The following is an 11,654-nucleotide window of genomic DNA, read 5'->3' on the forward strand; positions in this document are numbered from 1 at the left end:
GATCAAAGAAACGACGCCATTTTGCCCTGGTGGATGGATGTGGAGCCGTGGCTGCTCTCACCCTAGCCCAACTAATGATCTGAATATGGCTCCTTCCCCTGCCCTCTGGGAAAAGAAGCTCCAATTCATTGGAGTTGCAAGTATCCATCACCTCACGCGCAAGTCGTCTGTTGAACTCTGCCTCCAGTTCCTCCTCGGCAGCACGTCGCGCCATCTGCCTGCGCCTGCGCCTCCTCCTCCTCTGCTCCGCTACTGCAGCCCTAACATCTATGGCGTCCCCCTCCTCCTCTGTAACCTCTCCCAGCTCAGGATCCATCTCCCTTTTCTTTGGTTGCAGCTCGTAGAATGAAACTGACAGAGGGCTCGGGCTTTATAATCAAAATGCAGAGCCATTGGTGCGGCTCCCATGTCAACGCACAGTAACAAAACTTTGACACGGCAGCAGTCCAACTACACATACGGGCATCAATTCAAAACAACAATGAAAAACACGCAACTTAATTACACAGTTTGACCAGATTACCCGAAATCGCATCTTACAGTCAGCCGCCATACACAACCTCCGCCAACGACAAAACAACATGGGAATCCGGGGTAGAAACAACTCAAAAAAGCAAAATTGACAACGCAAATCTTTTCATACAGTCCTTATATCTCTCCCTGCAACACCAATTCGAAAGTAAAACAATAGAAAAAGCAGAACAGATTTCCATGGCGGGCGTGGAAAACGACCAAGAACACAAAAACTTGTAATCATAAATTACAGATGAAAAAAATCTCAAAAAACTATAACATACCGATACTTCTCACATCAAAAACGACAAACACGACGTAAATTGAGGCCCACGAACACCACAGTAAGCACTAACGCCCAAAATCACGTCCGCCGCCAAAATGCCCACGCCGTCACCTCCGGTGACTACAGATCGCAAAACTCATCCAGCTGAGCGCGCGGACGTGCGGAACCCCTTACATGTCTCCTCTAGCAACGAATGGCCCGCAGCATCGCGCCGGGGAACGACCGGAAGCTCCACGTTGCATCCCCTGTTTCCGTCCGTCGTGCACGCAGGAAGATCAGTTCTTGTTGAAAAACACGTCAGTCCAAACTGTGAACCACGTCAGTTCAAAAAGGGTAACAGAATAATATATATACTATGAAACTACATTTCATAATGAATCTAACAATATTGGTTTGGCATTGTGAATGTTGGTATTTTTTCCTATAAGTTTGCTCAAAGTAGAGATAGTTTGACTTCGAAGAAAACTTATATGCGAACTAAAAAGGACCGGAGGAAGTATGTCTAGATACATCCATTTATGCGACAAGTAATTCCGAACGGAAGGAGCAGCAGACAAGGGAGCCAAGGAAGAAGATAGAATTGGGCCCTATGTATGAAAGAAAAAATTATTAATTTTGTCAACCAGTGTAGCTTTTCACAAAAGATTACACCAATTCAAAATAGAAGCTTAAAAGACTTGTAGACAACACGTACCTACTCTGCATATTTAGTTGTACTATGCTATTTCGGAAGAGGGAAAGAGCTGGTGTAAAATATTTCAAACAGTTCTTTACTCAATATCTAATGCTTCAGTCAACACCTTGATTAAGAAAAAAATAGGGCCCCTCTGGTGTTGGGCCTGTTCGGTCGATCCAGTTGCACATGCTCATATACGTCCCTGTGGATGTGTAACGTGAAGAGTGTCATGTTGGCGGAGGATTGACTCATCATCACGGCCACATAGTACCTCATCGAGTGGAAGGATGGTCACGAGCTAACCTGGATCCTAGTGGGGGGCGATAGCCGAAAGCAGATAGCAAAGAATGTAGAGGCGGAGTATAAGGCGCCATGGTGGGAGGCCGACACGGAGGCGATGGGTGCACTAGTCGCAGACAAGGCGGTATGGGAACCGCAAACGCGAAGGGCATGCATGGGCGCATGTTGATGCCTTTGGTGACGGGGCTCAAGTGATCAAGTACGAGAGTTTTTTTGTGCATGCTCATGTAGGTGGACATAGACCATGGAAGGGTAAGGCCATGTGACGGTAAGCGCACCCTATTGGAGTAGGGTGCCTGGGCGGAGGACCCCGACAAGAAGAGGGAATTAATGGTGGTGCGACGCTCGGCCTAGCCGGCCTTGCCCTAGAGTATGGTACAATGAAGCAAAGATTTTCATAAGAGAGTAATCCAAGTAAGGGTAGGCGTCCGAGAGAGCACGGTAAGCCGACTTGACAAAGAAATACCCCCAAAAGGGAGAGATGCGAGGACACCGTGTTTGGGGACCCTACAAACGACACAAGGCCTACCGCTCAGTCCAAGCTAAAGTTTCCGGATGTAGGAATGTGTGATCGATGGGACGGGATGTTCCAAGTCCCATTTTGAATCATCGAGGTCACTAATAAAAGTCGATAGGAGCAAATAGCAAAAAAGCACGGGAAAATCGATACTAAGCGAGCTCGTACCGAGCCACAAGTCAAACCAAAAGAGAGTACCTTCTCCATCTCCTACCGAGAAGCTAGTACACATGCGGATCTCATTCTTAATTGGCTGGAGGGACTTCCAGGACTGAGATCCCTTTGCCTGTCTGGCATCGTTGTCCCATCAGTATTAAGAGGTCATCTACTCCTTGCGTCCGGGTTTATCAGGATGTAACCAAGCTTCCCATTTAAATACCGCCTCGACATAGTACCCGTTAATGGTTCTCTCTATGAACTACCAAGGTCCATTTGAAGATTGAGTGCTGGTTCGTACATACGTTGGTTATTTGTGGTGCCCATCCATCGCCTTAATCGCTTAGATAACAGAATGTTCAGTTAGCACTTGAGCATTGTGTGTCGGGTAACTGAATATGATGATCAAGATTTGTGTGGAAGAAAAAGGAAATGCGATCAGCTTTTTGTACCACCTTCCTGAGGCGCCGGTCTTTCTTCTCCTCACAAAATAGAAAGGGGAAAGAAGAAAAGGCAATCATGGACATACGTACACCTGAAAAAAATGTGATTAACATAAAGCTTCCATATGTTCATACTCTAATTAACAGCAACTCTAGTCTTCTGTATAAATATTGCTTCAACTAGCCAAGATCAAGCTATCTAACCAGCTTTGGAGCTGGAACTGCCTACGTATCATTCAAGAAGAAGCCATGAACATCGACAAATATATGTTGAGAAAAATAATCTTTTACATACTTTTTTGGATAAAATTAGCCCAAAAACATCATGAAAAGCACGGTTAGAGTATGACAAGATCAATGGCGAGCGCTTGCAAGCAAACTATACATACGAGTACGGTACTCATATACTAGTACTCTTTTGGGCTGTCCAGTCCCACATCAGGATGTATCAACTCCGGTCTTCTCAAATTGGAAACCAAGCATTAATAATCACACGTGGTCGGACAAACAACTAGAGAGAGAGAGAGAGAGAAGAACGATTCAATTTCAAATCGTTGAGGAGGGAACGCTTTTGTGGTGATGAGCTCATGATGTTTGGAGATCTCGGTCGGAACCCACATTCAAATTTCAAATTCAGAACTGGAGGCGCTAACCTTGGCAGGACCACGGCGTTGGGGATATGGGGAAACCACGGCGTAATTACACAAGAGCCATTTTATACCCGTGTAGTAGTACTCTCTCTACTCTCTAGTAGTCTCCGCCGTACCTCGTCTCCTTCGACTCCGATGACGGCCCGCCGTGGTCGTGATGCGTCTTCCTCCTCTTCTTCTTCGCGGCGGCATCGGATTTCGCGGGGATGGTGTCGGCGTAGAGCTCCGACAGCAGGCGGTGCCTCTTCCTCGCCCGCCTGTCCAGCTCCGTGGACGCCGACGCTGGAATCTCCTGGAAGACCCGCTCCTCTGCCTCGACGGAGAGGCCCTCGCAGCGCGAGCCCGCCGAACACCGCGAGGACTTGGTGGGCTCCGCCTTCGCCTCCGCCTCTCCGAGAACGCTGAGCTGCAGCAGCAGCTCCGCCGCCGCAAGCTCCGGCCCAGAGAAGAGACCCGCGAGCCAGATCCCCAACTCCAAGTCCAGGTCCAGCCCGCGGCCGACGGCGAGCGACGACATGGCTGGCTGGCGCCGGCAGACCAGTTGCTTCGCGAGAGGAGGAGCGAATCGGAATTACTTTTTTTTTTTGTTCTCGGGGGGACTCGGGGATGGGTGGGTGCGGATGAGAAGAAACGGGTTATGGGCGTGGGCTGCAAAATATTCCGTTATAAGGTTGGGTTTGATGGTTCTAATCTTTGCTTCTGTTTTTTAACCTGTAAAAATGCATAAAAAGATCATTTTTGAATCTTTAAAACGCTAGTGAAGATTTGAGGGTTTAAGGGTTCTATTAGTAATGCTCGCCGAGACGCCACCGTAGTTACGAGCCGGCTGGGTCGTCGTGTGTGCAATGTGCATACACACGTCTCTGGCTCTCTGCCAAGCGTGTGTTGCTGAATGGCCGCTGAGCAGTTTCTTATGTGGCATACAGTTTAGGATCCCGTCTAAAAAAATATTGGTCGACGTAGTATATTCAGGATGAAGTCGGACGTGAAAAATGAGAAATCGTAATTGAGCAGCCGGTGAGCAGTACAGTAACCATGCATACGCAAAGCGGTTTTAGACGAAATGCAGATACAGTAACGTAGCACATGCGGAGCCGTCGTTGTCTGAAAAAATCGGAGATGGCACCAATTTTTGTTTCCTGCAAGGAACTGCGAACTGCTGCTATATGGCGTCGGAGTCGCCGTCGCCGTCGCCTTTCCCCGCTAAGCTTTTGCTTTTGCGGTTTGCTTAGCGCGGTCGTCGAGGTCTTCGCCGGGCGCCGTACGTCTTGAACGCAAACCCGAAAGCGTGTGGGGCCTGGGCGTACGTGTAGTCCCGCATCCAAAAGCCACTTGGATCCTGTGTTCTTGTCATCTCGTGCACTCACTCCTGTGGCGGTTGCAACCGAAGCAATGTACTCCTTTTATTCATACTAGTAGAGTGCTCGTGCGTTGCTACGGGCTTTTGAAAAAGTTTGCAAGAGTTACATGTTAAATTCAACACGTACAAACAATATAACAGAAACATAATTATTTAATAACTGAACTTTATTTTTCAATGTAAATTGATAACATAAGAAAAATTAAAGACATGTCCATGTAACAAACTGAGCGATGTTCCAACTAAACATCTATTACAAAGCTATTAATATCTAAATGATGCGCTTAAGAAATTCTTGCACAATATCCGGTAAGTTTCCTTTAGCCTCATTCCCACGATGTTTTAGCAAGTATAACAAAAACTGCTTACTCAATTCATACCCATCCTGCACAAACGCATACATGTAGTTAGTATGAAAATTTCATGCCAAAGGTCTTAAAACATGTAACGGACAATACTCACTGCGCAAATCGGCTTGACCAAATCTTCACCGTTCCACCAGAGCATAAAATGAAAAACAAAATAGCCAGACAAATTCCTGTAAAACTTTAAATTAAAAATGTAAAGAATATAGTAATAACAAAAGTAAATGTTTTTGTTATGAATTCATTACCCATCTATACTCGTTGGAACATTGGACGGAAATAAACGTTGCCATTTAGATAGATCATAATTCCAACCAGGCAGCTTAATTTCAAGTGCTTCTTTGAAATCCCTTGCAAAACTTTTTAATTTCAGTGCATGCCTCAAATTTTTCTCCTCTAACGATTGTGATGTTTGAATAGGATCCATAATATATAGACGACGTGCCTCTTTGTCGATGACGTACAAAATGTATCGGCCGATGAATGCATAGGGAAATAAATCTACAACTGCAGGTATTAGAAACAACAATAAACCATGATAACAATTCACAAAATAATTTACTTACCTTGTTGCACGATGAGATGTCGTTGTCCATCTCAGGCCAGCTATCAAATAATGTTGCCAAACTCTGAATAGTTTCCTTCTCGCAAAACTTCTGACCTCGTGTTGACTCTAACATCATGGACTAAGTAAAAAAAGAAATATTGTTTCAACATGTTGATAATAATGACACATAGAATGAAGAGTTAAGATAATTTACACAAAATCGTAGATCCACGTAGTGCACAGGAGGGTCTGTGAACAATACTCCCTCGTCACATGACAGCATACGCACGGCTGTGTTGAAGCAGTCATTGTCCATGGTCTGCTCCATGTTAAGTATGCACTGAAGTTTCTTAAGACTTAAGCCCATTGGATCGGGTGTCGAGCTCCGGACCCATACCTTACTATAAATTGGATGATAAGAAGAATAATATTATAAATCCACACATTAAATATTGATGCATGATACTTACTCCAAACACCCAGCATCATCGATAGACATGATGTAGTTGCAGAGGCCGGCAAGTAATTCACGTTGGTCCATGGGTATGATAGTGATTGGGGCAGGACGTTTGTCTTTGACTACGTCAGATGGATTCTCCAGGATCTCGATATCAGAATTAGCTAAAGTTTCTTCATCGTCAGGTTGATGGTATATGGGATCTCCTTTTAGCTTATTCAGCTCTGAATCGAGCAAAATGACAGCCAATTTTTTCCTAAAATGTTTCATATCCTCCTACAAAATATATATAAAATAAATTTATATAATATTTTGAGATAAAATAATGAGATAATGTATAAAAATGGAATACCTAGGTGAACGTGTCTGATAGTCCATGTGATGTCCAGTATTCCATATAATTTAACATGAACAGTCCACATGATACGCTATAATATTATAAAAAAATCCTTTACAATACCGCACAGATAAATCAAATAAACAAACCATTGTAACATGTGCTTACCCATCGGTTTGTATTGCCTCATGAAACTGCTCTACAACCGTCTATTTTGTAACATTAAGATCGGGCCACTTATGACCTCTGATAAACTCCGGATTATGCTCTACAAGTTTTAGACACTTCTCAAGTCCTAGTAACTATTTTATATATGAGAAATATTAGGAAACAAGGCAAACAAAACATATGTTAAGATGAGTAAAAAATATATACTTACCGTAGTAGCAAGGTCATTGCGTTTGACCCGAGAACCAAGTGAGTCCAATACTTGAATCTCTTGTTTTTTGGCATTGGCGACTGCTAGATACCAATGGTAGCCCGGCATGTTAATCGGAATGAATAACTGGTGTAAATATCATACAAGTCACGATTGCAATTAGATATAAATATTAATAATTCATTATAACTATGAATTAAATAAAAACAATCCATAATTATATGCATGGAAAACGAGACAAAAACTAACCATATCTTGTTGTAGGTAAGTATTGACATGATGCATGATGCGGTGATATTTTGATGGGTCTATGCCTCTTTCCACGTCTTCTTTTAACTGGCCAGATACAAACGTGCTAACAATTTCTACCTTTTCGCCCGCCCTGACTTTTAGATGGTCGCGAGCAAGCATGCAATATATGTAAGCATTTATCACATGTAATCAACATTTACATTATATTTACAATTTATGAAATTATATTTTGTTCAAATTATTAATTACAAAGTTTGTGCATTTGGTCTTACACCGTCATGTAAGAACATATCATCTTTCATAAGGCATTCCAAATCATCGGTTGATAACAAGGCATCTCCAATGTCCACAAACTGGGTATTCTTGGGGGCAGACTTGATTGATTCGATGACTGTAATATCTCTAAGGGTACAAACATAGTCTGTCGAATTCATAAAAAAGTGAGCCAACTTAGCAATCAAAATGAGCAAAATTAGTTGAATACAAAAGGAAATATCACAAAAAAATGATAATGATATAAAAAAACCTTGTGGGAGAACATGTAAATTGGCATCTTTTTTGGTTTGTTATGACATATAACCTCGTCGACATTTTTATGTTGTGAATTTTCGTCCCCTTTCAGCGACATCGCATCCGAACCATCAATGTATTCTTTCCGTGCATCTCCAAAGTCCATATCCATGACTTCTGTATTCTGAAATAACAAAAATACAAAATTAGACCTTCTGTATTATCATCTATAAGATACGTACAAAGGAAGTTTAGCTATACGCACCTCTTCTCGTGGTGTTTCGGCGTGGTCTGTCATCGTTGCATCAGTGCGTATGTCGGAACCCATCAATTTATATCTATGCTAAAATATAATTAATAATTTTTACTGCATCATAATATTATTTAAAATATATAATAAAAATGAATGTGAAACCAACACAAATGTTTTATCTGCTAAAAAAGGCATTTGATTTTATTAGAAAAATAAATATTAAAAATCATTTTACTAACACAACATTTTGGGGAAAACAACAAACTATAATGTTTATATATAAGTAAGTAGGGGTCTGAAATTGCTTAAATTATTTTTAATTAATTGTATAGCATAGCGAAAATTGTCAAAAAAAAACTAAAACAAACAAACCAACATTAACAAAGTATATTCGGGAAAAACAACTAAATATAATGTTCTTATATAAATAAGTAATCATTTGAAAATTATTTAAATTATTTATGTAGGCTGTGGAAATCTGTCCAACAAAAGAAAGTAAAACATGCAAACAAACCTTCTTTAACAAAGTATATTTGTGTTTTCTATTATTTACCCCCTCTTATTTTTATTGTGATGGCCTTGGTTTATTTAATAAGTATAAAAAAGTATATTAGTATGAACCATGTATATTATTATACACATTTATTGATTTTGTGAGGTATGTATATTTATTGATTTTGTGAGGTATATATATATATGCACAGTTGATTTTTATCCACAGTATTACACAGGGCCAGAACAAGCTGGGCCAGGCCCAGCACAAGTGCATCACAGGCGACGGCCCACCTCCCCACCCGACGGTACACCTCCCTCGCGCGACGGCCCACCTCCCCAGCGCGACGGCACACCTCCCCCGCCTCCCGCATAACTCGTGGCCACCTACCCCGCCCCATTCACCTTATCCCATTCACTCCTCACTCCACTCACTTCAACTACCCCTTTCCCCTCCGCCGCGCGCGTCGACGAGCTGCCGGCCGCGCTCCTCCGCCTGCTCATGCCGCATCAGTCCCTCCCCTCTCCTCTCAATTCACTCGCCAGTCGCACATCTAACCCGCTCACCTCCCCCAGCCGCATCGTCGCGAACGTCGCGGAGCTCGCCACCACCACGACTCCGCCAGCCGACTACCGCACCACTCTCCGGCGACCCGTGTGCGACAGATGTTGACGACCACGGGCACATCGACCAGGCGCGGGTGTTGGATCTGGTCGCCGTTCGGATCCGCGGCGGTGCTGGTCTCCGGCGAGTTCCTTGCTCAGATCCGAAGCGGGGGGCCTCGATCTGCAACGCCAGAAGCCCCGGTACGCCGATCCAAACCATTTCCTCCTCTACTTCTTCCATTTGTTGCTTCCCTAACCTGATCTCATCCTCGCTGTTCTAACGAGGCACCGTGGCACGGCCGCACATGGAGGGCCAGGGCGAAGACACGGCCACGGTGGTGCAGCCTGTGGTCCACATCGCCGGCAAGAAGAACCACCACGAGGTCGGGGCCACGGTGGTGCATCCTATGGTCTTCATCGTCTACCACTCCGCCGTCTTCGGCAACCCCCACCACTTCTGCGTCCACATGTCCTTCAAGGGCCGCACCGTCCTGGTTCGCATCCAAACCCCTCCTCCCTCTCCCCGCTTAGCTCTCCTTGTTCTTGTTGGGGGAATCCGACTGACTGGCTCTTCGCTGGTGCCCAGTTCGACTGCGGCATCCACCCGGCCTACTCCGGCATGGCGGCGCTGCCCTACTTCGACGAGATCGACCCCTCCGCCATCGACGTCCTCCTAGTCACCCAGTAAGCAACCGCGCCTCCATCCCCACCTGCGCATATCTGCGTTCCTAATGCCTAATTTCCGGCCTTGGATTGGAATTGCAGCTTCCACTTGGACCACGCCGCCTCGCTGCCCTACTTCCTCGAGAAGGTAGGTAGGTAATACGCGTCGGAGGTCGATGTTGTTATGCTGTTTGGTACCTGAATTTGCTCTATTTTTGTTTGCAGACGACGTTCAAGGGCCGCGTGTTCATGACCCATGCCACCAAGGCCATCTACAGGCTGCTGCTCTCGGATTACGCCAAGGTCAGCAAGGTGTCGGTGGAGGACATGCTGTTTGACGAGCAGGACATTAACTCCACCTTGGCAAATATTCTCCACCACCTTGAATTCGTCCGTGCGTCAAACCTCCATGTACATTGGACTTGAGATACACCATGAGCACCGTTGCTACTCCCAGACTCCATGTGACTCCACCTGCAACTGTAGTCCCTTCTCGTCTTCTTCACAGTCAATACTTGAGCAAAATTAAGTTCCTCATTACTCTACTTTGTGCTTCCAACTTCCGGAGTTTCCGTTCAACGCCATCACACATCGATAACTGTTTGTGTGAAAGTGAACAACTCACATATTGGATGCCACATATAAGAGTTACCCGAACTCAACGTCATCACTCTCCTTAACTGTATGTCTGAAACTTCAAAGAATTTCACCGTCACCCTGTGTCACCTTGAGTCAAATCCGCAGTTGTCTCATCTTTTTTTTCCCGGATAGTCTCTGGCATGTCCCACAGCTATAGCACTCCGCCTCCTTCTGTACTTGTCATCCGCACTTTGCCATGTGCACCGAACACCGCAGAATATACGGCCATGTACTCTCTCAGCTTTTGACAATTTCAGACTCTCCGCCACTTTCTCAGATTCTCCATGGTCAACTCCTGTCCATCTTCCGGCACCGATAGACCCAGTCACCAACTTGAATCCGGTACTCGTCAACACTGCTTCAGCACCCCTGCACAATTTGTCTGACCACATGTCTGACCACCAGTGCCTTGGCCTGTCGTTGTGTCCCGTGCTTACCGCACGCCTCGCCGCTATCACCGCGTCGAGCCTCTACTGTCCTGGTCGAGTCTCCTGGGTAGCTAGCCCCCACTATCTCAACCCCCACTGCAGAGAACCACCAATCATCACCGATCGATGCCGAGTATCACGCATCCATCAGACCACTGGTACCCAGTCTGAAATCACGTGTCTCTCGCTATCCCGCTGAAATAGGCTTCGACTCTCTGTTAACTTACGCCGTAGCCCCTCCATTAGCACAGAGTGAAGTCTTCCACCAAACCTCAGCTCCACCTTCAACATGACTCCATGTAGCTGCGCCATGCTACCCCGCGCCCTGTCGACTTCAAGCACTCTCATGTGTGCACCATCTTGAATCAACCCCGCGCCATAGTCTGTTGAAGCCGCACAAGCCCTCAGACCTGCACCACGTGTATCCACGCCCCAGAAGTTGGCCACCATCAGCATCATGCTCTTATGTCATCGTCGCCGAAATCACCGCCGTCTTCTGCTTTGACCGACATCCCTGCCGATCCATCAGACTGTCCAGTCCGACCTAGCCGAAATTATCCGACTGCACCATGCTCCACCCTGCGTCGTGTCCGCCTCGCACATCTGTGCATTGCCTTGACGCCCTGTGTATGCATAATCCCTGTCACGACGCACTTCAGGCTCCCAAATCATCTTCCGCGAATTTTCATCCACATGATACTTTCATCTTAGCTGTCCTGGCTTCTGCAACACCTTCAAACGTCACTGCTATGCTGACCAAGCTACGCCACTCCTGCCGTAAAATCCAACCCGGAAATAACCTTTCGTCTTCAAGTGGTGGTGCTT

At 45.4% G+C, this 11,654-nt stretch overlaps 1 protein-coding gene across 1 annotated transcript; it reads left to right on the forward strand.

Annotated features, from left to right (window-relative positions):
• Positions 1-9,404: 9,404 nt before the first annotated feature.
• On the forward strand, positions 9,405-10,173 carry LOC125531520 (cleavage and polyadenylation specificity factor subunit 3-I-like; the record flags this gene model as incomplete). The annotated part of the gene is made up of 4 exons (XM_048695899.1): positions 9,405-9,593; positions 9,686-9,783; positions 9,865-9,910; positions 9,988-10,173. Coding segments are annotated over exons 1-4 (519 nt in total), but the record flags the coding sequence as incomplete, so codon positions are not given.
• Between the last annotated feature and the right edge of the window lie 1,481 nt (positions 10,174-11,654).

This window comes from Triticum urartu, unplaced genomic scaffold, assembly GCF_003073215.2.
Source record: "Triticum urartu cultivar G1812 unplaced genomic scaffold, Tu2.1 TuUngrouped_contig_7357, whole genome shotgun sequence".
Classification (NCBI taxonomy): Eukaryota; Viridiplantae; Streptophyta; class Magnoliopsida; order Poales; family Poaceae; genus Triticum; species Triticum urartu.